This window comes from Carcharodon carcharias, chromosome 5 (genome assembly GCF_017639515.1).
Source record: "Carcharodon carcharias isolate sCarCar2 chromosome 5, sCarCar2.pri, whole genome shotgun sequence".
In the NCBI taxonomy this organism is placed as follows: domain Eukaryota; kingdom Metazoa; phylum Chordata; class Chondrichthyes; order Lamniformes; family Lamnidae; genus Carcharodon; species Carcharodon carcharias.
This window is the reverse complement of record NC_054471.1, coordinates 90,905,804-90,932,788: the sequence shown is the minus strand read 5'-3', so window position 1 is coordinate 90,932,788 and position 26,985 is coordinate 90,905,804. Positions and strand designations below refer to the sequence as shown.

The following is a 26,985-nucleotide window of genomic DNA, read 5'->3' as shown; positions in this document are numbered from 1 at the left end:
GGAATTTTTTGACCAAATGATTCTAGAGAAAGTCAGAACGATAACGATTCTAGCTCAGAAAAGTGAGAACATTTTGCTTATTCCTGGGGTAAATAAGACCCTTCTGTGTTCTAGCACACAAGTACTTTAATAAACAAATATACAAAAGATAACTTGAGAGACAAGAAGCTCTGAAAAGGGATCTGACCCTAAACATTAAAACCTGCCCTTTACCTTTACAGATACTGACCAGCTTGCAATATTTCTTTACTTTTTCCAAACACTAAATTATTTAACACTTCTTGCACTGAATATTTAATTTATTTTTAAAAAATGCAGCTGCAGTCACAGTCCCACTACTTTTGAGTAAATCACAGCCAAGAACCTGCTTGCATTTGATAAATGGCTAAACCATTTTGCAGTTGGAAAACTTTCCACTTGGCCGGAAATAGAAAGGATGTATGTTGAATAATGTTGAACCCAGATGTGACAAAGAAGTCAGGATTTTCTGTATTCAGAACATGAACTGGAATGGGGAGGGGGAGGGAAAGGTAGAAAATGAGAAACAGAGTATTTACATTCATTCCGATTGCAAAGCCATAGCAAAACAAAGACAGTGTCTGATCTCTACGTTCCTGCAATTCTAACCCCTTGTGCATCCCTTCCTTCTTCCTGTCACCCCATCACCTGTAGCCATGCATTCAGTGGTTTCACAATGGAGCTCCTTCTTCAAACTTGTTTCTCTTTCCATCTCCCTATCCTCTTCTAAGATCCTCTTAAAAGTCACCCAGCTTTTGGCAACTCTCGCCTCAATATTTCCTCCTTTGATCTCATCCAAAACTCCATTTCCTAACTCAATAGTCTCGTTCACTAATCAAACCTGTACTCCCCGACCTATACGGACTCCTTGTCCAGCGATACCTTGATTTTAAAATTAATATCTTTGTTTCAAATGCCTCCATGACCTCATTCTTCCATATCTATGTAACCTCTTACAGCCCTACAAATGTCTGAGATATCTGTGCACTTCCAATTCTATGTTTACTACATTAAAGGCACTATTTAAACGTGAGCCTGTTGCTCACCCTAACATTGGTATTCTTGTGATTGTCCTGATGAGTGCAAGGCGAAAAGCTTCAACAAAATATCTTTATTAGCGATACTCAAGTTCTGCACTACCAAACCACTATTTAAAATGTTATTTAAATGTAAGTTGATATTGCTGAATTGCGAGTAGCATTTGTTCAATCTGAACATCTTTTGAAAAGTAGATCAAACTTGAAATCGATATCAACATCAACTCCAACCATCAACTACCCACCCACCCTCGGTCCTTTCTCAACTTAGCCCTGACCCTCTGTCTATAGCTTCTCCCTCATTCCCTCCTTCACGAATACCAGTTTCAACTATTCTACTAGGATTCATTTTGCTCCTTCAACCCGACTTTAGACCACTCAACATTTTCCCTTGCTCACCGACCATCAAAGTATTTTCTGACCCTGTCAGAAACTCCATACCATGCTATCAACACCAAATCCATGAGCTTTTTGCTCAAGTTGAGCCAAATGACGCATAATCTCAGTGTTCTTTGCAGAACTGAGCTTCATACCTTATGTGTATCCATCACCAAGACCATTTGCTTCATGTGAACATGACCTGTCTCTACTCTCACTTTATTGTTGAAATCCTTTTGCTATCTTGTTACGATGCCCATGGAAACCTATTAACTTTTAAAAGGGATTCGAACTTCCAGTTAAGACACAAGAAGAATGACACAAGATTTCACATTTTAAAACTTTTCTTATAACAAATGACTAAGAGTAAGTTAGTAAGGGGCGTACGGTCAGTGAGAGGAGACTTTGGCCTGACTGAGGCGGAAAACGAGTGAGTATATTTGGGAATTTGGTTCAAAGTGGGATTCAGTGCATAGGGGAAAGAGGTGCTTTAAGTAAGGTTCACTGCAAGAAGTGTGCTGAGTAGGGAGTTCAGTGAAGGGCAGGGAGGTGATTTTTTTCTTCTATTCTCCAGTATTTGTTTTCCACTTTGGTGCAGCAGAAGCAGGTAAACCAGTAGCTGGTATTATTAGTTCAATCAGCCAATTGTATGTACTGTATTGTTTTGTCAGTATTGTAAAGTTCACTGGCAGTGCCAAAACCTATTGGGAGGTGTAGATTTTTTATTAATTATAATTAATTAGCAATTAATTAATTAACACATATTGGAGATGGCAGGGCAGCTAATGTGCTGTGATTGCAGGGTGTGGGGCCTTCTGGATACTCATGAGATCCAGGGCAAACACATCTGCAATAAGTGTTTGTGGTTGCAGGAACTTCGGCTCCAAGTTATTGAGCTGGAGGCCGAACTGCAGATACTGCGGCGTATCAGGGAGGGGGAAGTTACCTGGACAATTTATTTCAGGAGGCAGCCACACCCCTTAGGATAGGGTCTTCTGGTTTGGTCAGTGGTCAGGGAAAGGAGAGTGTGACTGCAAGTGAGGCAGGTAAGGGGACCCAGAGGGATGGAGTGCACGAGCCTCAGCCCTTGCAATTGTCCAACAGGTTTAAGTTTTTTTCAGCTTGTTTGGATGAGACTGGGTGGATGATCTAACTGGACATGGCACAGTGTGACAGGAAGCCATTCAAGTGAGGGGAGTTACAAGGAATGTAGTGGTAGTAGGGGACAGTATAGTCAAAGAGGGATTGAAACCGTTCTCTGCAGCAAAGAGTGTGAGTCCCGACGGTTGTGTTGCCTGCCTGGTGCCAGGGTTCAGGACGTCTGCTAGGGGCTGGGGAGGAATTTGCATTGGGAAGGGGATGACCCAATTGCTGTGGTCCACGTTGGTACCAACAACATAGGCAGGACAAAGAAGGAAGTTCTGCATTGTGTTAGAAAAGTATAATAATTTTCATAATATTATTCCGGTTTGTTGTAAAGTAGATTTATGGGTGTAAGTGTAGATGGTTCTGTCTGTGTGCTTTAATTACGTTTGGAGTCAGGTAGACTGTAAGCTTGAAATTATCAAAAGAAGCTAAATGTAGAAATGTACTTGAAATGCTGATGAGTAAACATGGATGCTGTCTTAGCATGCAAGGTATGAAGAGAATTTGCATTTTTAGATAAGTGAAGAGATTGTTTGGATTTCAAAGGGATGTTAGTCTTTTTACACTAGTCTGATGCGTAAGGCTAAGGAGTGTGTTTATTTTTCCCAAAGGTTACTGACAATATTGGCAACATGCAAGTTTTTACGTTATGGGTAAGGTACAGTTTCAAAGATATATGGAACAATGGAATTTACATATTAAAGAGAGAGAAACATATATAAAGGAGAATGAAAGGCAATGTTGGGGGCCATGTAAGATCTAACAGGAGTGTGTGAAACAGCCTTGAAGAAGCCTCCAGCCATTTGTGCATAAGTCTGTTGTGTCCAGTAATTAACTTGGAAGGAAGCCATTTGTAAGTCCACTGTCAAGTGGGTGCTGTGTTAACTTGCTAGGGTTTTGTAAAATCTAAAATCTCTTTGGCCTGTTGCCTTAAAGGGGGAATCAGGTTAATTAGGAATTTTAGCATTTGTTATAGTATTAAGTAATTGTAGTCTTATGTATGTGCTTGAAATCTTTTCTTTTAAAAACATTTTAATTTAATTTTTAAAATCTCTAGAGATTTTGGTGGACTTATTCCTTCTGAATTGAGTGTACACATGTTCTCATAATAAATACAAATTACAAAACTGTTGTGATTGCGTGACCAAGTTTCCCTTGTGGATTTAGTCCGCCTGACACACATCATCTGCCATATAATAACAGTAGTCAGTATGAGGAGCTTGGCACCAAATAGAGAAGCAAAATCTCAGGGGTCATAATCTCTGGATCATTATCCAAGCCACATGCAAATTGGCATAGGACAAATCAGATTAGGGGGATGAACACGTGGCTCAAGGCCTGGTGTGGGAGAGGTGGGTTCTGGCTCGTGGGACACTGGAACCAATACTGGGGAAAGTGGGATCTGTACTGTTGGGATGGTCTACACCTGATCAATGCTGGGATTGGTGCTCTTGTGAGCCCCATGACAAGGGAAGTAAAGCTGGTTTAAAACTAATACTGGGGGCAAAGGTACAAATTTGGGAAGATATGCTAAATCAAAGGGACAAGGCAAAAGAGAAAGGTATTGTTATGGGAAATGAAAAGCAGACTGTAACAGGAAGGGATAGAGAGTACAAATCCAATAGTAAAGCAACAGAACAGGTGGAGGTTATAAAAAGAATAAAAGGATTAAATTAAATGCTCTGAATCTGAATGCATGAAGCATTCTGTTTTAGAGAGCGCACAGAAATAAATAAGTACAATTTGATAGCCATTACATGGCTGCAGGAGGACATGGATTGGGACCTGAATATTAAAGGGTATAGGACATTTAGGAAGGACAGGAAGCAAGGAAAAGGTAGAGGGGTGGCTCTATTAGTTAATGATGGTGTTAGCATAATAGAGGGGGTATGACCTAAGTCCAGGAAACAGGATGTGGAAACGGTTTGGGTAGAGATGAGAAATTGTAAAGGCAAGAAGTCACTTATGGGTGTCGTGTACAGGCCCCCTAATAGTAACCACACAGTAGGATGGAGCATAAAGGAAGAAATAATGGGAGCTTGTCAGGAAACAGCAGCGATAATCATGGGTGTTTTAATCCGCATATAGACTGGATAAGTCAAATGGGCAAAGGTAGCCTGGATGAGAAGTTCATAGAATGTTTTCGGGATAGTTTCTTAGTTCTGGAGCCAACCAGAGAGCAGGCTATACTAGATCTGGTATTGTGCAACAGGATTGGATTAATTAATGACCTCATAGTGAAGGCACCCTGAGGTAGCAGCAACCATAATATGATTGAATTTTACATTCAGTTTGAAGGAGAGGAGTGGATCCAAGACTATGTATTTAAGCTTAATGAGCAATTATGAGAGCATGAAAGCAGAGCTGGCTAAAGTGAACTGGCAAGTTAGATTAAGGGATAGATCAAAAGAGATGCAATGGCATACATTTACGGGCACATTTCAGAATGTAAAGAATAGATACATACCAACAAGTAAGAAAAAGTCGAAGGGACGGACACTCCATCTGTGGGTTAAAGATAGCATCAAACATAAAGAAAAAGTATATAATTGTGCAAAGATAGGAGGAAGGCCAGAAGATTAGACAGAATATAACAGCAAAGGCTGACTAAAAGATTAATGAGGAGGAAAAAATCAGAGTACAAGAGACAGTTAATCAGAAATATAAGAACAGATAGTAAGAGTTTCCATAAATATTTTAAAAAGAAACAAGTTAATGAGGCGAGTGTTGATCCTATAGAAAATGAGTCTGGGAAATTGATAATGGAAAACAAGGAAATTGCAGATGAATTGGACATGTATTTTGCTTCACTCTTTGCTTTAGAAGATACAAGTAACATCCTAGAACCAGGAAATGGAAGCTAGGGAGGGATTCAGGAAAATTACAATCACAAGACAAATGGTACTGAGTAAATTGTTGGAGCTGTGGGCTGACATGTGCCCGGTCCTATTGGACTTCATCCTAGGGTCTTAAAAGAAATGGCTTGTGAGATAGTTGCCCATCCCTAATTGTCCTTGTTCAGAGGGCAGTTAAGAGTCAACCACATTGCTGTGGGTCTGGAGTCACATGTAGGCCAGACCAGGCAAGGACAGCAGATTTCCTTCCCTAAAGGACATTGGTGAACCGGATGAGTTTTTACAACAATCAGCAATTGTTTCATGGTCATCATCAGACTTATACTTATGGATTTTTATTGAATTCAAATTTCGCCATCTGCCGATGGTCCCCACAGCATTACCCTGAGCCTCTGGAATATTAGTCCAGTGACAATACCATTATGCCACCGCCTCCCCATAATGAAGGAGACAGAAAGTAGGAAACTACAGGCCAGTTAGCTTTACATCTGTTATAGGGAAAATGTTAGAAGTGATTATTAAAGAAGTAATAGCAGGGCACTTGGATAAATTCAAGGTAATTAGGCAGAGTCAACATGGATTTGTGAAAGGGAAATCATATTTAACCAACTTATTGGAGTTCTTTGAGAAAGTAATGTACTGTGGATAAAGGGGAAATCAGCGGACGTACTGCACTTAGATTTCCCGAAGGCATTTAATAAAGTGCCACACCAAAGGTTATTGTTGAAAATAAAAGCTCATGGTATAGGGGGTAACATTTTGGCATGGTGTCATGAAAGTACAATTATTCTCATAATATCATTGTGATTTATTGTAAAAGTAGGTTAATAGTGGGGTTTGGATAGTTTGGGGCCTTTGACTCATCAAAAGATAAGCTAAATACATGGCTGAAGTTTTAGAACGTGAGTTAAGGAGAATTTGCACCTGTAGATAAATCAGGCTAGTTTGAATTTCAAAGAGATGGTAGGATGTTACACCTAGCCAGAGAAGCCAGGTTGTTATACCTAGCCAGAGAAGCTAGGACAAGCAGTATGTTTTCTCCCCCCCTGAAAGGTTACTGATAGTATTAGCACCATGAAAAGATTTATATTATGAGAAAGGTAAAGTTCCAAAGACATATGGGAACGATGGAATTTGCATTAAAAGAGAGAAACGTGTATACAGGAGAAAAGGCTAAGGGCAGCAATTTTCACTCAGTGGGTGGGCGGCACCCAACCTGCTGAAGCATGAAATGATGCGCATTGACGCCGGCCGAGTCAACTTGCAGTCGCGCTATAGTTCAATCAGTGGATACTTGCCAGAGCCGGCAGCTCGCCCGCCGACAATTAAAAGGCCTGTTAAGGCCATTAAGTCATCAATTAACTTAAATTTTTCACTGTCCGTCCAACCTAATGATTGGTGGGCAGGTGAAAAGGCCTTTGCATTTTTTTGGAAACCTCATCCACAGGCAGGATGAAGTTTCCAAAGGCAAATAAAAATAAAATAAACACTTCATTTTTTCATTAGTAACACGTCCCTGGTCACGTGACAGAGTCGCATGAGGGGACCTGTTTCATTACATTTTAATTGCAATTTTTTTTTCATATCTCTTCACCTCAGAGGCAGCTTTGTGCCTCAAAGACTATGGGCAGAGTATTGAAGTTGGTGAGCGGGGGGTGGGGCCTGCTTGCCGATGCGTAAAATGATGCGGGATGACGTCGGGTGGAACTCCTGATGTCACCCCATGTCATTTCAATTTTCAGGTCGGCGGGGGTGCAGCTGAATCTGTTGTGCGCCTGCCGACCTGTCAACAGCCTACTGAGGCCACTTAAAAAGTAATTAGGCTAGTTAATGAACCTGCCTGTCCAACCTTAAGGTTGGTGGGCAGGCCGGGAGCCTTGGTGGGCTTCATAAAAAACATGAAACCTCATCCACGGGCATGATGAGGTTTCATGTAGGTTTTTAAAAATTTAATAGAAGTTTACTTAAAAGTGATGGACATGTCCCAACTCATGTGACAGTGTCACATGAGGGGACATGTCAGGGAAATTTCATTTGTCCGCATGCACCATTTTTAAATTTGGCACCGATCTCCCTGAGGCAGTACTTAGCCTCAGGGGGATGAGTGCACTCTTTCGTGCACATGCACAAAAGAGCGCACTCCTGGCTCAGGGAATCCCACCACCACCCCCCCACCGCCCACACAGGGAGTGCATTGCCTTAATTGGCCTGCCCACGTAAAATGGCAGCATATCCCTGATCAGGGGCGCTGATTGGAGGCGTGCCCACTCCTGAACCCCCCACCGATGAGGGGAAAATTCTTCCCTATGAAGCACTTACTCGTGCGTATGCGCGAAGTTCGTGCTTGGCCCAGAAGTGTTATAAGCCTCCAATTAAGCTGCATTAAGCTGCTGTCTACAGAAACCAAAGCTTTGAATTCTACTGCCCAGGGTATTGTGTTGATTTGCCTGGATCTGTTTAAATCTATTTTTTTACCGTTGTCTTAATGGGGGGAAGTAACTCGAAGCCAGATTAATTAGGGGTTCTAAGAGTTATTATAGTAGTAATTTGTAGACCCATGTATGTGCTTGAAATTTTTTTTGTTAATAAATGTTTAATTCAGTTTTGTAAAAAATCTCTACAGTATTGGTGGAGTTATTGCTACTGAAGTCAGGGCACATATCTCGAAATAAAATACAAATCGCAAAATCGCTGTGAGTGCATGATCAAGATTCCCTTGTGGATCTGATCCGCCTGGCACACATCATCTGTCACGTCATAACAATGGATAGAAGATTGGCTTGCTAACAGGAAGCTAAAAGTCGGCATAATGGGTCTTTCAGGTTTGCAAGATGTAATGAATGGTGTGCCACAGGGATAAGTGCTGGGACTTTAACTGTTTACAATTTATATATAAATGATTTGGATGAAAGGATGGTTGTGATGGTTGCCAAATTTGCTGATGACACAAAGATAGGTAGGAAAGTAAGCTGTGAAGAGGACATAAGGAGGCTACAAAAAGATATCGATAGGATAAATGAGTGGGCAAGGATCTGGCAAATGGAGTATAATGTGGGAAAATGTGAAATTGTCCATTTTGGCTACAAGAATAAAATAGATGCATATTATCTAAATGGTGAGAGATTGCAGAGCTGAGATGCAGAGGGATCTGGGTGCCTTCGTGCATGAATTGCAAAAAGCAAAGTATGCAGGTACAGTAAGTAATTAGGAAAACTAATAGAATGTTATCAGTTATTGCAAAGGAAACTGAATACAAAAGTAGGGAGGTTATGCTTCAGTTACACAGAGCACTCGTGAGACCGCATCTGGAGTACTATGTCACCTTATTTAAGGAAGGATATAAATGCATTGGAAGCAGTTCAGAGAAGGTTTACCAGACTAATACCTGGAATGGGTGGATTGTCTTATGATGAGAGGTTGGACAGTGCTAGGCTTGTGTCCACTGGAGTTTAGAAGAGTAAAGAGGTAATTTGATTGAAACACAAGATCCTGAGGGGTCTTGACAATGTGTGGAGATGATGTTTCCTCTTGTGGGAGAATCTAGAACTAGGGGTCACTGTTTAAAAATAAGGGGTTGCCCATTTAAAATGGAGATGAGGCGAAATTTTTTTTTTCAGAGGGTCGCAAGTCTTTGGAATGCTCTTCCTGAAAAGGTGGAGGAAGCAGGAACTTTGACTATTTTTAAGGTAGATATGGATCGTTTCTTGGTAAGGAAGGGGTTGATAGGCTGTCATGCATAGGCAAAAGCAGATTTCAGGTTACTATCAGATCAGCCATGATCTTACTAGATGGCAGAGCAGGCTCAAGGGGCCGAATAGCATACTCCTGTTCCATGTTTGTAAAAGCACTCTTAACTAAATATTATTTTATTTCTGTAGGCAACTTATACTTCAAACTACAGAGATGAACATTCCCTTTTACACTCAACACAGGTTCCTTGGAATTACAGTCCTTGTACAAAATAGTCTACAGTTTGCTTGCAGCTTCCAATGGGTTCCTATATATCCTTTTAGCTAACTAATAACTTCAAAGGCAGAATCTTCGAGTCAGCGAGTGGGGGCGGGCCCCGCTTACCTTTGCGTAAAATGGTGCGTGGTGAGGATAGGCGTGCGTCCTGACATCACCACGCATCATTCAGATCCTCAGTTTGGCAGGGGGGATGAGGTTTCACGAAGGGTTGTAAATTAAATAAATTTTTTAATTAAAATTCATTGACATGCCCCAGCTCATGTGACACTGTCACATGAGGGGGGCATGCCTTAAAAATTTTTATTTTCTTTATTATAATTTTTAGAAATCAAAATTATCTCCCTGATGCAGCTCTGTGCCTCAGGGAGATGGCTGTACTCTTTTGCGTGCATGCGCAAAAGAGCGCAGGCCCTGACTCTCCCTCTTCCCCCTGCCCACAAAGGGAGTGCTCAGCACTTCTGGGTGCACGTCACGCTGGGCGGGCCTTAATTGACCCACCCACGCAAAATGGCAGCACCCAGCCAATTGCAGGCAGCAATCAGCTGCACACTTACCTGCCCCCACTCCTGCCCAACCACCGCACCCCCCTGAAAATTCTCCCCCAAATGACCATCTTCAAATGCTTTTCTCAGTTTTCTGACAGTTCCCTAAATTCATCCCCAACAGTAAAGCCTGTTCTGATGATTCTTCAATGAACTTACAAATTAGGAGGAGTAGGCCACTTGGCTCCTCGAATCTCCTCTGCCATTCAATAAGATCAAATTTTAACCTCAATATCACATTCTTTCCTATTGCCAATAACCTTTCACCCCCTTGCTTATCAAGAATCTATTTACCTCTGCCTTAAAGATATTCAAAGGGCTGCATCTTCCGGTTGGCGAGTGGGGGCGTGTGTCCCGACGTCAACCTGCATCATTTAGGTTCTCAGTTTGGCGGGCGCGCAGCCGACTTGGCTGCGCACCCACTGAACTGTCAACGGCCATTTAAGGCCTTTAGGAAAGTAATTAAAACAATTAATGGACTTGCCCGTCCAACCTTAAGGGTGGAGGGCAGGTCAGGAGCCCTGGTGGCCTTCAGAAAAAATATGAAACCTCATCCACAGGCTGGATGAGGTTTCATGAGGGTTTTAAAATTTGTATGAAATGTTTAAATAAAGAAATCGACATGTCATACGAGGGAACATGTCAGGAAAATTTTTTCGTGCCCTTGAAAAAATGTTTTAAACTCCTAACGATCTTCCTGAGGCAGCACTTAGCCTCAGGGAGATGAGTGCACTCTTTCATGCGCATGTGCGAAAGAGCGCACTCTCGGCTGAGGGAATCCCCCCCACCTGCACAGGGAGCGCTCAGCCTTAATTGGTCCGCCCATGAAAAACGGTGGCGTCACTCCAACCGGGGGCGCCAATCAGGAACCTGCCTGCCCACGCCCGCTCCCGCACATCCCCTGCAATGGAGGGAAAGTCCTGCCCCAAATCTTTGCCTCAACCACCTTTTGTGGAACAGAATTCCAAAGTCTCTCAACCCTCAGAGAAAAAAATTTTCCTCATCTGCCTTAAATGGGTGATCCCTTATTTTCAAACAATGACCCCTAGTTCTAGACTCACTAAGAAGGAACATCCTCTCCACATCCACCCTGTCAAGACCCCTCAGGAACTTATATGCTTCAATCAAGTCACTTCTTACTCCTCTAAACTCCAGTGGATACAAGCCTTGCCTGTCCAGCCGTTCTTCATAAGACAGCCCACCCATTCAAGGTATTAATCTGGTAAACCTTTTCTGAACTGCTTCCAATGCATTTACATCTTTCCTTAAATAAGGAAACCTATACTGTACATAGTATTGTTTGGAAATAGAGATAGTTTAATTAAGTTATATTGGTATTTGTATGCGTTAGGAATGAGTTTTAGCTTTAATGTTTAAGTTTGATTGTTTTTCTGTACATGTTAAGAGGTCAAGTTAAGTTTGTTTCACTTTAAAGGTACTTGCATTTCTCATGAGTTTTATGTCTGAAAGCTAAGTTAAACAAACAAGAGTAGAAAAAAAGTGCTGTTGCCTAGCAACAGGAGCACAGAGAGGCAGGTCCCTCCCACAGATGCACACAGGAAAAGAGAAACAGCAGTTTGATTCTGGAAGCTGTTTGAGTTCAGCTGAGTAGCTGCCAGAAAGAAACTGGAGCAAAAGGGACAGATAGCAAGCCCAAGCTAAAGAAAATCCAGAGGATTTCCCCAAATCCAGGGGAACAGGGGAAAGTCCCAAACAGACCTTCTAGTCAAAGGAAGGACAGGAACCTGAAAAAGGTTCTTTAAGTGAAGTTAAGAATGAGGGGCAGAGAGAAAGGCTCCAAGCTTCAGATTTAAAGAGACAAAAGCTGCAAAAAGCAGGTTTAAAGCGAGAACAGCTTGCAAGAGGGAAAAAAGGTACAAAGAGACAACTGAAGGTCTGTAACTCTTTGCTATGGGCATGTGAACCAGTGCACTGTTATCAGAGTGTGTGAGAGAGTGTGTGTGGAAGGGAACTTGAATGCATATAGTGACCCAGGGGAGAGGAACATCGGAAGGAGAGTTCAAAACCCTGGAGGTGAACCCTTGCAGAAAGCATCTGAAAGAAAAAGTCAGTTTGGGAGAAGATTTCAAGGTGAGTTCTTGGAAAGTGGAGAACAGAAGCCCTCATGTGAAAAACAGAGTTCAGCAAGACTGATTGGCTCACAGTGAGAGAAATATCTGGGGGAAGTTGAGGAGAGATCCACAGCATCTGGCTGAGGTGGCATCTGGTTTCAGAGTGTGGTGTGTCGGCCCAGAGCTAAAGAGAAGAAGAAATGTGAAGGATTTTATACTGTTTAAGAGGGGGTGGAGCAGGTGCAGCAAGGTATAATGTCAGGGATAGATGACAGCCAGGGAGAGATTGACAAAGATGTCTTAGATACAAGACAAGGGGAGTGTTAATGGCAGTGGTAAAGACTAAAGAAGGTGCTGATAGTAGCATAAAGTTAAGAAAGCAGGATGTGTTAATTGGAAAATAAGGGTCAGTGCTCTGTGAAAGCACAACAAAGAAATAAGTGACAGATGGCCCTGTGGGGTGGTGAGGTTGGGGAAGGACGTACATGTGGGCATGACAGCAAGATGGCGTGTGTTGAAATGGCAAGCGACTGGGAGGGCTAGGTCATGCTTGAGGACTGAGTGAAAGTGTTCCGCAAAGCAGTCACCCAGTCTACGTTTAGTCCCCAGTGCAGAGGAGAATGCATTGGGAGCAGCAAATGCAATAGACCAAATTGAAGGAGGTGCAAGTGAAGTGCTGCTACACCTGAAAGGAGTGTTTTGGGCCTTGGACGCTGAGGAGGGAGGAGGTAAAGGGGCTGGTGTTGCATCTTTTGTGATTGCATGGGAAGGTGCCGATGAAGGCAAGCATGCCATATGCCTTCCTGACTAACTTATCCACCTGCATTGCCATTTTCAGTGACCTGTGGACCTGTACACCCAGATCCCATGATGTGTTTAATGATATCCTTGTCAGGTTCCTGAGTACCAGCTTTTACAAACTGCAAAATTTCACAGTCCACATCCTATTACATAATAAATTTTGCTTGCTCATCTCATTGAGCCCTTGCGCGATTGCAAAGAATTCTAACCTTGGTGACAAAAAGCTGTTATTTTGGTCTTATTTTCTAGAATGCCATGCCTAAACCTGTTCAACTTACCAAATGGTAATTTCTCTAGATTTAAAATCTTCTAACTATGCTTTTGGTCATCTGTCTTAGCTATTGTTTCCCATTTCTCTTCTGTGAAACATTTTGGTTTTTTTAATATATATATCTATTGTGGTGAAGATATATGCTCCAAAAATTAAACACAGAAACATATGAAAAAAGACTCACATTTGAATGTTTTATATATATATATATATGTATATATATACTTTTTTCCTGGCATCCAGTAAAAAAAAAGATTCTCACCACTGATTTGAAAGCAAAATACTGCGGATGCTGGAAATCTGAAATTGAAACAAAATGCTGGAAAAATTTAGCAGGTCTGGCAGCATCTGTGGAGAGAGAAACAGACTTAACGTTTTGAGTCCGTGGGACTCTTATTCAGAACACTCGAAACGTTAAGTCTGTTTCTCTCTCCATAGATGCTGCCAGATCTGAGTTTTTCCAGCATTTTTGTTTTTATTCTTGCCACTGAACTGGGTGTTTTGGGAAGCATAGAGGTCAGAGCAAATTAAAAGATTGCAGAACCTCTACAACAGAACATTAACTTCGCACCATTGATTTAAACTATGACTGCAGCTAAATAGCTAGAACTTTTACAACAGATGCAAATAATTATTCACATTTAGTGTGGGAACTGGTCTTGGTAAACAGGAATTTCATATTATATTCCTTATAAACAGTTTATAAAATCACCAAATTGTTTCAAAATGTTCAAGTGTCCACCCAGCACTCAAATGTGATCCATTAAATAATTACAAACCTTCACAACAATCTTGCCACATCCGCAAGTCAATTTTTGGTATATCATCACAGTTCTGATAACCATGAGGATATTCTGCCACTCTGAATACATCAGTCTGTATCCTGGTGATGTTGTCTCCATTGTCACATAAGACACGGGCAAGGGAAGTCTGCTTGATCTGAGTCAGCTGGGCTGGAGTGAACACCCCAGGATTCTCATACCAGAACCTGTTTGTCCATTGGAAAAAGAATAATTTTAAGTCTATCAAGGTCCTCAAAGCTACTTCAATTCATTGTTTCATTACAGATGCCTTCTGGGTGTCCCTTATTCTTAATTCTACATTCCCTGTCCTGTTCAACAGATTTAGATGTGTTTTTTTTATTCAATGTCAGCAATTAGATTGGCAAAATTTCAAGCCCAAGTTTATATTTATCAATTTCCATTTGACAAAAAAATCCTACAAAAATGCAATAGATGTGAACAATTCGGAAATGTCATTTTAAATACATTTATACACTGTGTTCATATGCCCCCTGGTTTACCAGATTGTGAAATAATGTAACAACTTAATCATATAGATGTGTTCGGTCATGATTTACATTTCCATCATTCTCCTTATGTACAGGAGATATCTCTTAATGTACAGGAGATAACACTTTACACAGTGGACCATGAAGCAGAAAGAAAGGGCAACAAGGTTGTGGGAGGGCATCAAAGCTTGACCGAAGAGAAGAGTTTTTGGGAAACTTTTGAAAGCTGCACAGGGAAAGGATCAGTAAAGGTTATTTCAGAGAGCAGTTAAGGAAGCAGCCAAAGGTGCAGTGGAGCCATAGAGGACAAACACTGCCAGAGCAGTAGAGGGCAAGAGAAGGAAAGAATATGCAACTTCAGGAGATTGCCTAGGCAGGGTGGTGTGAAGCAACAGAGGAATTTGAAAGCAAAGACAGGAATTTAAAGACCACTTTACTGGAGAAAAGTATACCACTAGAACTTGGGAATAGTGGGGTGATTAAGAATGGGACTATGTGTAGATGAAGGTACATGCCATGGCATTCTGAATAAGTTACAAATGGTTAAAAGAGATGGATGCAGGAAAGGCTGCAAGGAGAGCACATTGGTAGTGAAATCTAAAGAAAATAAAGGTATGGGTTAGAATTTTGACAGCAGTGGACACCCCCCAGGAGCGACCTTGGGACAAAGTGAAAGTATTTAAAACCCATCTTCATTACATTGGAGGAGATTCATTCCACCAAGGTCTTGGTGTAAAGCAAACTTCAAAAGGTAATCATACAAAGGGCAGGGTGGGGAAGATGAAGCATTTGTATCTCAGCAGTCACCTCAGTGTACTGCCATACCTCAAAGCTGCTTCTTCTCCTCAGTGATTAAATAGCCAAACCGTACACATGTTGAATGGAGGTATTATTAAGTGGGAATAAAAATTTACATGAATAGATAAAGAAAAGGTTATTATATGAAAGATAATAGAAAATACAGCTTTCCCTCATTTAGCACTTTTAATGTGTTCTTAAAAAATGGCATGTTAAATGAAAACATGCTAATAAAAATTACTTTCCCACGAGAAAACATGTAATAAAGGCAGGTGACATTTCTGGTCTGTAATTTTTTTACAATAGGGACCTACTGGCTGCCTTGGACTTAACAGGTCCCAGAAATCCTCTTATACTAACCCACACTCACTTACTAACTCTCTCTAACTCGAGTGAGAGAGTTGGGAGAGGCAGTGAGTGGGGGCTTCGGACAGGACAGCAGTGACCAGAGAGTTGGGGAGGGCAGCGGCAAACCAGAGGGTCGGGAGAGGCAGTCACTGCTGTCCTGCCCAACACCCCCACCCCCCTACTTGCTGCCTCTCCCAGCCCTCTTGCTCGAGTTAGAGAGAGTTAGTAAGTGAGTCTGAATTAGTATAAGAGGATTTCTGGGACCTGCTAAGTCCAAGGCAGGCAGTAGGTTTCTATTGTAAAAATTAGACAGCAAGAACATAACTTACTTACATAACATACTTACCTCCCGCTCACCACTTCCTGCCTTCAGTTCACTGCCTCACCTGACCCTTTCACTCACTGTTACCTTCCCTGACCCTCCACTCACTGCTGCCCTGCCCGACCATCCCACTCACTGCCTCTCCTGACCCTCTGGTTTGCTGCTGCCCTCCCCAACTCTCCGGTCACTGCTGTCCTGTCCGACCCCCACCCCACCTCGCTGCCTCTCTCAGCCCTCTCGCTCACTGCTGCTCTCCCCGACCCGGCGGCTCACCACCTCTCCTGACCCGCTCACTCAGTGGTGCAGACCCTGATCCTCTCACTCACCACTGCCCACTATCCGCCTCACTCCATCCCTTTCACCCACTCACAGCCCCTCTTGCTCCCTCGCTGCTTCCCCCCTTGCCGCCCCTCTCCCGAGCCCTGGGGAGAGGGAAGTGGTGATAAAGAAGGAGTGGGAGGGTCAGGAGAGAGAAGTGGCAAGCAGAAAGGTCGGTGAGCGTAAGGATCGGGGAAGCAGCGAGCGGGAGGGTGAACAGTAGGAGGAGGAAGGGAAGTGACATAGCAGTGGCTTGTATTTAAGAAGACTGCGCCTGTACAGTAAACTTGCTAAAACAAAAATGGAAGCAGTGCCATTCAAGGAATGTACCTAATTTACAAACCGCACTGGAATGAAAATGCACTATTAGAACACACTTTGAATGGGGGAACACCTGAACTATTAACTTGAAATCCCAATTCTTCCATCATCCCTTCTTCTGGAGATTGTTGTTAATGTACAGTTCCATTGACTCTGGCATCTCTCTATCTTGTCCAAGAGTTCATTCTCTCTCAGCGAGCTTAGGCATTGAGTGTTGCGAGGCTTTGTGACCACAGGGAAATCACAGCTAAATGCAATCATGATCTCCTCCAACATAAAAATGCCCATTTACATGCATCACCTTGATTGCAAACCTTTCCCCGAGTGAGGTGGTCATGGGGTCATACCCCACTGTAGGTCTTAAGCATCAAACTAACCATGTAGTGAAGTACTCGGGGAGTACTATACTAAGAATTGCAATTCTTAGCTGACGTGTTAAACTAAGGCCTCATCTCACTTTTACACTGGTTCAGGTGCACATTAAGAACTCTATAGAGCTTTTCAAATAGCGATAATCCCACGACCCAGCCAACATTCCTTCTTCCAACACAAACCACCAAAATTGTCATTCATCTCAAATTTGGGATCTTGATGTATGTAAAATACCTGCTGCATTTGCCAACATAATAAGAGTGACTGTATTTCAAAGTGATTTGTTGTCTATGGAGTATGTTGAGGCATTTCAGAGAAATGAGAAATGGCTTTGCACAAGTACAAGTCTTTCTTTTTCACATATACTCAATCCAGCATGGGTCACTGGGATCTGCACTGGGAATCTAAGCTGATTTTCCCCTTTCTACATCAGGGCACTGCAGCTGACTGGTAAAACCTCAACTTTTGTCCAAGCACAGATCAGCAAGTCAAAACTGGGATCTTCTGGTCTGAACAGTACAGCATTATACCCGGTCACCTTTATCCAATGGGCCATTAGGCAACTCAAAAGTACATGGTTTGGAACAGAATCTGCCTCAAGGAGAGTGATTTTCTAGCTGTAGTTATATACCACTGAGTTAGAGCTTATAAGCAAGACAATGAAGGCATGCCTTCTTGACTGAAATAAACAAAACAAATCAACATTACACTGGTTGCTACTTACCTATCGCCATCTCGAAGACGTTTAAATTGTGTAACCAACAAGCACAAAAGTGTAGGTCCTAATCTGGTTCCAGGTATCAAGTCCTCCACCAATAATGCAGGGAACAAATCTATGTTCAAGGGTGTACCATATAAGCTGTAAGGTTCAATGAGAGAAAGAGAAACATTTCACACAGTTTTGACAAAGGCTCAATGCCTGAATACTAATTCCTCAGTTCTCTCCACCTGAAATACTAATCCATTAGTTCTCTCCACAGATACTGACTGACATGCTAGTGTTTTCAACATTTTCTGTTTCAGATTTCTAGCATCTGCAGTTTTTTGCTCTTAGTTTTAAACTGGTTTCTCAAATTCAATTTTAAAGGGTAGGGTAGTGTGGTGGTTACAGCACTGTATTGTAATACAGAGGCCTGGACTAAAAATCTGGGAAACTTGAGTGCAAGTCCCCCCATGACATTTTCTGAAAAGTACCCATGATGGTGTTAGATTGTTGTAAAGCCCCAACTGGTTCACTGATGTCCTTTAAGGAAGAAAGCCTGCCATCCTTATCTGACCTGGCCTATATGTGATGCCAGACCCCCATCAACTCTGAAGTACCTCTGTTGAGACTCACCCATCAGCCTTGCAAGCCACTTAGCCAGGGCCACTGGGATGGGCAGAAAATGCCTGCCTTGCCAGTGATACCCATATCTGAAATCGGAATAATAGATTTTTTAAAACATCACAAAGGTGTTTTTGTGACATGATTCAGGGAGCAATTTTGCCCTTAAATCATCGAGTATGGGTAGCCACTGGTGCAACTTGTACATCGGTTTCATATGCACCAATTTGTGTTGGATCAATCAATCTAATCCAGTGGAAGTGAAGGATAATTGCAAGCATTAATAAAAATACACCTCCTTAAACCATACTCTCACATCATATGCCTCAATGTTATTCCCACGTAAAATAGGAGAGGGGGTGCTAGGCTCTTAAAATGTGAAATCTGCTTAGCATGTCTTCAACTTGCTGTGGAGAGATGCATTAATCTTTTAAATTGGGATCCTACAATACAATTGAGAGCCCGGTTTGAAATTAATTGGTGTTACAGGAGTAACCCACATGTTGGGAAACTCTGCAGTAGGTTGGAGGTGGCTCCCCCAGGCCTCTCAGGGACGCCTTCAGCCACCCCCCAGCTCAGTAGATCATAGACCTGGTCAGTTGCTGGGCAGATCAACAAGAAGCAAATAATGTTCTGTCATTAAAGGAAACAGAGCTTCCCTGTTCCTGTAAAAATTGGGGCCTTAATGTTTCAACAATCCGTGTATTTACAAAAGTTTTACTACTGATATCTATTAAGATTTTAAGCTATCAAAATGGCCACACTTACTTCATGAGTTTTTCCCTAATTCGTGGATTCTTAATTTCATTTTTCAGGTCCTCAAAATCATGAGCCGAGCTTAGATTGCAGTACACTCTGTAATCATTGTAAGGAGGTATCCCATGATCTCTACCTCTCTGAATGTTCATAGAAGCTAGATCCAGTGCCACTGCATGTACCATGGAGAAAAGTCTTTCAGTTAGTTCTGTATTTACCAGCTCTGTTGGAATTCGCATTTTCCCTGGTACAGCAAATAAACCTCGCAGCAATGGGTCAATGCCACCCTCATTCACTATCCTGAATGGAGAGAAGAATGCTTTGTGAAGAGGAAGGTGACCTTGAGGAATGGGTTGAAATGTATCATCCAAGCGGTAGAGTATCGGATTGATAAGTGTGTGCCCAAATCTAAAAGCTGCAGTGGCAAACACATTCACTATTCCTGCATTAACATTAGGATCATAGCCTTTATAGTCCCCGAACTTCTTCATTCCAATATCACCAAAGATTTTAGGTAGCCAATGGCTATAGGTTATGTGCTGCATCTGGGCACCAACTATTTTACGTGATTCATGATAGATTGTCTCACCATCCCAATGTGGATTTAATTTTAAGAGCTCAGTGGCAATTCGATTGTGCTCCCTGAACCAGACTGTGTGCATGCTAGTTAAACCCATGTGTTCATTGGAACGTTGATCTCCAGCCAAGAAACAAGGAATAGGGCTTTCATTTTCGTCTCTCATACATTCAGTTGGTGGGCCAGTAGCAAATGGTAAAAGGGGTTTCCCTAATCGATGCGCTATCCCTTGCTTTAACAAGCCTCGTTGGCTAGCCAGATCACGTATTTCTTCAGCTTCCTGATCTGAGCTCCCATACACGTTGGATGCATCGATATAAGAAGTCAACTGATTGATCTGTTCACGTGGATACACAGACTCCATTAACAAAGATGTCATCCCACTTCCACAGACAGGGCTGGAGCGTACAAAGAACATGCATTGTGCCCCATTACGCACTCTGGGGTCATTTTGAGGAATCAAGATAGGAAAGCATGGTGGATCATTTGTACAGACAGAACTGCAGTGCTGACCATCTGAAAACCTGGATAGACTTAGTGCTGCAACGGTTAGATCTATGTCATGGTCAAGGAACTGACCCCACTGCATCAGCATGTGTGTGTACTGGTCATCTGGCGTAATGGTCTCAGTGCCTACTAGAGAGGTTGAAATGAGACGAGGTAGAGGGAGAGGAAATCCATTGTAAAACTGGTTTCGATTAATTCCTCTTGGCAGATTAAACCCATTTTCATAGACTGATTTTAGGAGTCGCTCAAAGGCTGTAAGGGAAGCTCCCCACATGGGGTGCTGGAGATTGTTGCATGTTCCATCATGCGATCTGTACTTTTGATGAAAACAAATGTCAGAACAGTTATTGATTCGGCGGTGGGCAGTGCAGCCAGACAGATTGGCAACTAAGTTCAGGAATCTTGGAGACAAAAGGTCATTATAGCGAAAACCTATTGAAAGAAAAGGCAAATTGAAATCACATTTGTGCATACATTCAAATTGTGTGAAAGTGGAAACAAATATCCACTTAACTGTATAGAAAAATCCCATCAATTTAACCACAAAATTCTTCTGCTTGCAAACTGCTGAGTACAAATTTCTGCTCCCCCATCACTCTGACTTCAGTTACGTGCATCAGTTCTCAGTCTCTCAATGCATCAGATTTAAAATTCTACTTCTGGTGTCCAAATCCCTCCCCAGCTCAAAGTTCTCTATCTTTGACTTTCTTGAACACTGTACCACCTGCTGAACTTTCCATTCCACTGGCTCCAACCTATTTTGTATCATCCAGTCCATTAACACCATAATCGGCCACCATTCCATCACCCACCTAGGCCCTACAGTCTGGAACTACCTTTCTAAATCCCTGTCACCTTTAAGATCCTTTTTATACACACCTCTTCAGTTAAGCTTTTGGAAAAACTTCCTAACATCTCTTGTGGCTTGACAATCCTTTTTATTCTTTGCATCTCTGTGAAGTGCCTTTGGACATTTTCCTATATTAAAGGTACTACAGAAAGGGAAGTTGTGGTTTACCATAGTTTGAAATTTAACTCAGGTTTTGTAAGGTATGTTAGTTGTTTCCAATCCAAAACATACTGTTTACTATTTTAAAATTGCTTAACCTTTGACTTAGTTCTTCAAATGTGCTATGTAAAATTAAATGCAAATTAAATTAATTTTAAAAAGGTAACTCTTTATTTGCTGCTTTTGGCATACAGAACATAAATGGTGTACTTCTGAAAACATGTTAGCTTCTCAGCAAACAGATAACCATCAAACCCTCATTTCAATATATGCCTTGACAGCCAAAAATGGGGAAACAGAAAAAAGCACTGTGGTAGTTTCAACAGCCTTTTCTTAAAAAGAGCCACATGCCTTTACTTTAGCTTCAAGTTTCCAACGGCCAGTTCTGCTGAGATCATTATTGCCCCAAGTTTCCCTGTTAACAGTAGCTTGCCAATTGCTGTCATTTCGAATTTGTACCAAGAAGCCAGTGAGTTGTGGTAAGTAACTATAAGATAAGAGCAATGTCTTCAAGGAACGACAACTAAAAGTATTCATTGGAGGTGAAACAAAGAAAACATTTACTGACAAAGCTTGATGGTTTAAAACAATTTAATTTTGATCATTGTGTACTGATCAAAGCGAACAACTGGGGGAATTAGAAACCCTCAAAGTATATTCAATAATCAAGCTTCACAGAAACTGCTTCACTAATGTGTTTTAGCACCTTTTCCAATTAAATTGTAGTTGCCATTTGCCAAATGTTTGAAAGATTGCTAACTTTAGTGTTTGAGTAATGGGATCAAGAAATAAGAACACGCTTAATCTAACAGTAGAATTGGGAGATGTGAAACCAGCTCTCTGATTGGAGAAATTCACACCAAATTCCATAAAGAGAACCACACAATACAAAACTAATGTGAATGAAACGGAGAATACCTGCTGTCATTAGCACTCAGGGAAATGCAAGGGGACTGGGAGTACCATCATCACACAGTAAGACATGTGTTGAGGTTTCCCACATTTCTTAACAATACAAACATATTATGGGCTTATTGCAACATACTTATGATTAGACTTGGGACAAAGATCTTGACAATACAGGGAAGGCAAATAAACACAGCTCCTGTGAATTCTAGTTAAGACAAAATTTGTTTCAATGATATTGTACAACTTGCAGCCAGAGATCACAGGAAGATAGAACCTCTATGTTGTGCAAAATTAAGGATCCATACTTCCCCTTTCTCAGTCACAGGCTTTATGATTCCTTTGTTTAAATAGGAAACTCAAATCACAAAAATGTTGTAACCAGCAGTTTGTTGGAAACTATTTAGTTTTTTTATGTTAAAACTCAAAAATGGCAAATATTTTACCTAGATTTGGTTAAGGTGCATTATTAAGCTCAAAACATGAAGGGATTCTAATCAGCTCCAAAATCAGAAAGATAACAGTTCTTAAAGGAAAATTAATAGAATCCAGTGATTGTGTTATTACACATGCCAATTTTATTTAATTCAACTTTCTTTATAATCATCAAAAAAATAAGATGTGCTGCAGATTGTGGACAGTCAAAGGCCCCCTGTTAATCTTCCAAGATTTTGGAATAATATTGGCCAAGTCGATGCTTCTGTAATTTGTTGCACTGCAGTATTTTTGTTTTGCTTCATACTTTTGATGATATCAGCAATATTCATTACCAGCAAAATAAAGTAGATGTCAATGAATGGAGCTTGTACTATACCAAGCTACCATAAAATCTCCAATTGAAGAACATTTAAATTCTTTCAACTCTTAAATCAGTGCTGCAATAGAAAAGCGTGCAAAATACTGTGAAATGCACAATAAGCTGTATTTTCCTTTGAATATGCCTTGGCGCAAAAGTTATTAAAAACAGCCATGTGGCATTGCCTTAAGGTAAACTGTTCAAAGTGTCCCTCAAGCATTATTTTGAAATTTGGCCCTCAATCAAATGTTATCAGCTGTCCTGATTCTACATCATGCAATGGAATGAATCTAATGACAATACTCGTCTACATTGCATGACATTGATTGTGCATTGAAGAATTACTGGGCCTATAATGAAAGCTAGTCTGCAAATATACTGTATGTTCACCTACTTCCACAAGGAAATAATTGTGATGATACAAATGTAATCTCATTTAACTTACAAAAAAAAAAATGCATGAATTTACCTCAAAAAGGGGAGATGAATTTGAACACAAGATTGAGAACTTCAAATTTGAAACTTTTACAACCTTAGGACAACCCAAAGGACAAGGCTGTGGGTTCAAGTCCCACACCATGATTCAAGCACAAAAAAAAATCAAGGCTGGCACTCCAGTACAATATGTGTTTGCGCTGCACAGTAGGAAGCACATCTTTCAGATGAGATGTTAAATTGAGGCCCCATCCACCCTCTCTGATAGATGTAAGAGAGCCTATGGCATTATTTTGAAGAACAGCAGGGAGTTATTCCCAATATCCTGGCCAATATTTATCCCTCAATCAACATCACAAAAAACAAATTACCTAATCATCATCACATTGCTCTGTGTGGGAGTTTATTGTGCACATTTAGCTGCCATGTTCCTATGTTACAACAGTGGCCACTTTCCAAAAGTACTTTGACATTCCAGTGGTCATGAAAAACACTATATAAAAGGTCTTTCATTCTTTCAAAACACTATATAGCCATTTTTAAAGAGTGGTCACTGTTGTAATGTAGGAATCATGGCACACAATTTGTATACAGGAACAATCCACAAACAGCAATTTGATATTTGACTATATAATCTGTTTTACACATTGGTTGAGGGATAAATGTTGGCTCAGCCTATTAGATGGAATAGCTTTGTGAGGAAACAAACCATTGTATTCATCCAGCTGCTTTAATTAAGCAACAAAGCATTATATTGGCAAATGAACATGTGTCTCAGGAAAGGTATTCTTTGAATAGTAGGTTCTCGGCAACATTTGTATAGAAAAAATTGCTTCAACTTGAAGTCAACCATGGTGGCCAACTTTACTGACCTGTTCCATTCAGATCAACCATCAGCCCATCATTGACATGTTCCTGAATGAGTTGCAGAGTCCGTTCAAAAATTTCCCCTGCTCGTGCAAGATCAAAAACAATTGGAAGTCGTGGATAGCGGAACAAGGCAAGCAGTTCATTTGGGGTTTGAGGCCTTCTGTTCGAGAACAATGTTTAGACAAAAATATCTCATTATTATTCCTTTAAAAAGCAGTCAGTTGATTTTGTTTACATGGTAATAAAACAGATTTTTTTTTAAATGCAATTCATCTTAATATAGTCTGGCTTTCTTGAGAAGGGAAAAACAAATCTTGAAACTATATCTGCTCATTCGCCCACCTTACTCTAGTGCATTATGGCAATGATTCTTAGTACTTTCATTTGTTCCAGTCACATCCACAAATAAATGAATTTTGAAAGAAGGTGGATAAGTGCTAAAGGGGAAGATTGTCTTTATGCTGTATGCAATAAAGTACATAGACCAACAATACTGAATGTAAAAAAAAGCAAATTGCATAAAATGGCCTCAAAACATGAGTCATGGTGTCAAATTTTACAATGCATTCTGGCCATCAAAAGATTGAAGTGTATTTTAAAAGGAGGAAATTAACAGATGTATAGCATCAAAACATGCTGCATCAAAGTATTTGGTACAAGGGAAGCTCACAGGACATATAAAATGTTAATACAGCTGATACTATACCTGCACTATATCGTCCAACATGGTTAGAAAGATAAGAAAAAAAAGGAGACACTGTTAAATAAGAAAACAAGGTAAACAAGTGTGAACAAAAAGTGACAAAAGTCTTCATTTCTGATGCTCTTGCTGATCTGCATAATATTGTTCCCTATCCGAGCTGAATCTAGAAGTCATGAACAATTTTAAGATAATAAAATTGAACCACTGTAACCAAACATTCTACACGTTGTTAATCACAAGTTGTGAAATATGTGGAATGCATTTCAGTTGAATATTTAAAAAAAACATGGAACAGAGTGCACAATGTGGAAGCAATGGTGCTCGGCAAATTCTAAGCACACATTTCATCTTGACGATTCTCGTATTCCTCTCCTTGCCTTTGGCTTGCTCCCCATCTGCTCCTCACCAAGTTCCCTTATGACCTACATTACTCTGGGCTGCCTCAATGGAAGCAGCAGGCTAACTGAACAAGTTGCAGATGCACCAGCCCCCAAATGACTCTGGCAAACCAATGCTCCAACTGCCACATCTCAACGTGGAAGAATGGATAAACCACTCCACATCTGACTAAGGTAGTAACGTCACATTTTCATGTTAACAAAAATCTCATACGTAAACACGATGAAGGTTCAAACAGTGAGATAATTACCAAAAAAACAGACTACACATGGCCAAACTCGACCTAACACTCTTGATCAATCAGCAGTGCTTCATTTCTCTTCAGTTATTACTTATGTTTTCTATTACACACCACTCACAACGTGGACCTTATATTTCAAGTCCAGTTCAATGGGGCTGTGCAATATTTTTTCTGAACACAACTGTTTTATTTATGTAATTGTATTCATTTAAAAATTATTTTTTTAAAAATGGCAACATACTTGCAGCACTTGGCCAGTTACATCTTTCCTGACAATTGTTATGCAAATCTAAATATTAGATACCAGTGCATGTCTCATAGGTAGACTGGATATATCTGAGAGTCTATTAGGGCTACAGAATAAGTAAGCACAGCCTCTAAGTACTATACCAGGTATTTCTACAAAATGATTGTGAATTTATTAAAGTAGTTCTGGAATAAGTCATAACTGCTGATTCTTTGGCATGAATGATATCTCAATTTTTCGGCTGAAAACCAGTTTTCCTATTCCAGGGGGTGGTGGTGAAATGAACAGAAGTTCTTCTGAAAATGCCAAGGGTACGAAATGTGTTTCTAAAAATATTTTATGCATACCCGTCAAAAGCCATTATTCAAAATTTGAAGAGAAAAACAATTCCAGAGGTATACTCAATAAACCAGCAGGATATTTGATATATCAGTAGAGTTTTATTTTACCTTTCAAATAAATCTCTGCGAGTGGAGTTGATGGCACTGTCAACACTTTGAATAGCTTCTTTGATTGAAGACTCTACAAAAGTGTCTCCACTTCGAACAATGTCTGGGACTGGTGGAATAATAGGGAGTTAGACATGACTGAAACAGGGATAATTTTAGGCAACATTTTAATTTTGCATCAACAACAACAACAGGTTTTCTCTTACAATAAAAGTTTCCACGCATTCACTATGGAAACGCTGATGGCCACATATTTTGAATTATTTGTTTTAACATAAACACTTAACTTGCTCTGTAGTCACTGTGGTGATCAGCCACAGCTTCTACACAGAGGAAGATCTAGGCCCTTATCTTTTAACTAATAAGCATTTGAATGAAAAATGTGAAACTTAGTAAAGATGAGGCACCAAATTGAAAAGTGGCAAAAAAGTGTTTACATCATCCATGTATTTCATTTCCATGGTAAACAAAATTGAAAATTTAATCTGGATGGTTTTAACAACCAACGTTAGTGATATTATAACCAGTTATCACAAGTCCATTACAAGACTTACCAACCACAGTCAACACCATACTAGCAGCAGAATGGTCAATGCTGTTCCTGGCAACACACTCATATTGGCCTTGATCTGCAGGTCCAACATCATGAATTGAAAGAAATCCCTCAGGGCTAAGGTGGAATTTTCCACTTTCTGTAATCTGAATTCCATCCTATATTGAAAACATTATGTCACTAATGTATACTTATATAGCCCTGACAGTGTCTGCATTCTTTCAGGTAGCGTTTTGATAGAGCAGATTATTGATTAACAGCTCATGTAGGTTACAGACACCTACCCAATGCAATTATAGATCTGTCTTTTTTGACTGAACCAAGGCTTTCTAAATGTGTAAACTCAGATTAATA

At 40.7% G+C, this 26,985-nt stretch overlaps 1 protein-coding gene across 7 annotated transcripts in view; it reads right to left on the bottom strand.

Moving 5' to 3' along the window:
- The window catches only part of LOC121278050 (peroxidasin homolog), a 248,485-nt gene that overhangs the window by 20,154 nt on the left and 201,346 nt on the right, over positions 1 to 26,985 (bottom strand). For 4 of the 7 annotated variants that reach the window (XM_041188078.1, XM_041188080.1, XM_041188081.1 and 1 more), the window contains 6 exons: positions 26,633 to 26,789; positions 26,079 to 26,187; positions 24,042 to 24,199; positions 18,952 to 20,455; positions 17,584 to 17,718; positions 13,869 to 14,077 (listed from right to left, as the gene is read on the bottom strand). In XM_041188078.1, the coding sequence (XP_041044012.1) occupies positions 13,869 to 14,077; positions 17,584 to 17,718; positions 18,952 to 20,455; positions 24,042 to 24,199; positions 26,079 to 26,187; positions 26,633 to 26,789 (2,272 nt within the window). Of the gene's footprint in view, positions 1 to 5,046; positions 5,085 to 13,868; positions 14,078 to 17,583; positions 17,719 to 18,951; positions 20,456 to 24,041; positions 24,200 to 26,078; positions 26,188 to 26,632; positions 26,790 to 26,985 lie in introns of all 7 variants that reach the window. The other 3 variants (XM_041188084.1, XM_041188082.1, XM_041188079.1) reach the window with 3 other exon arrangements.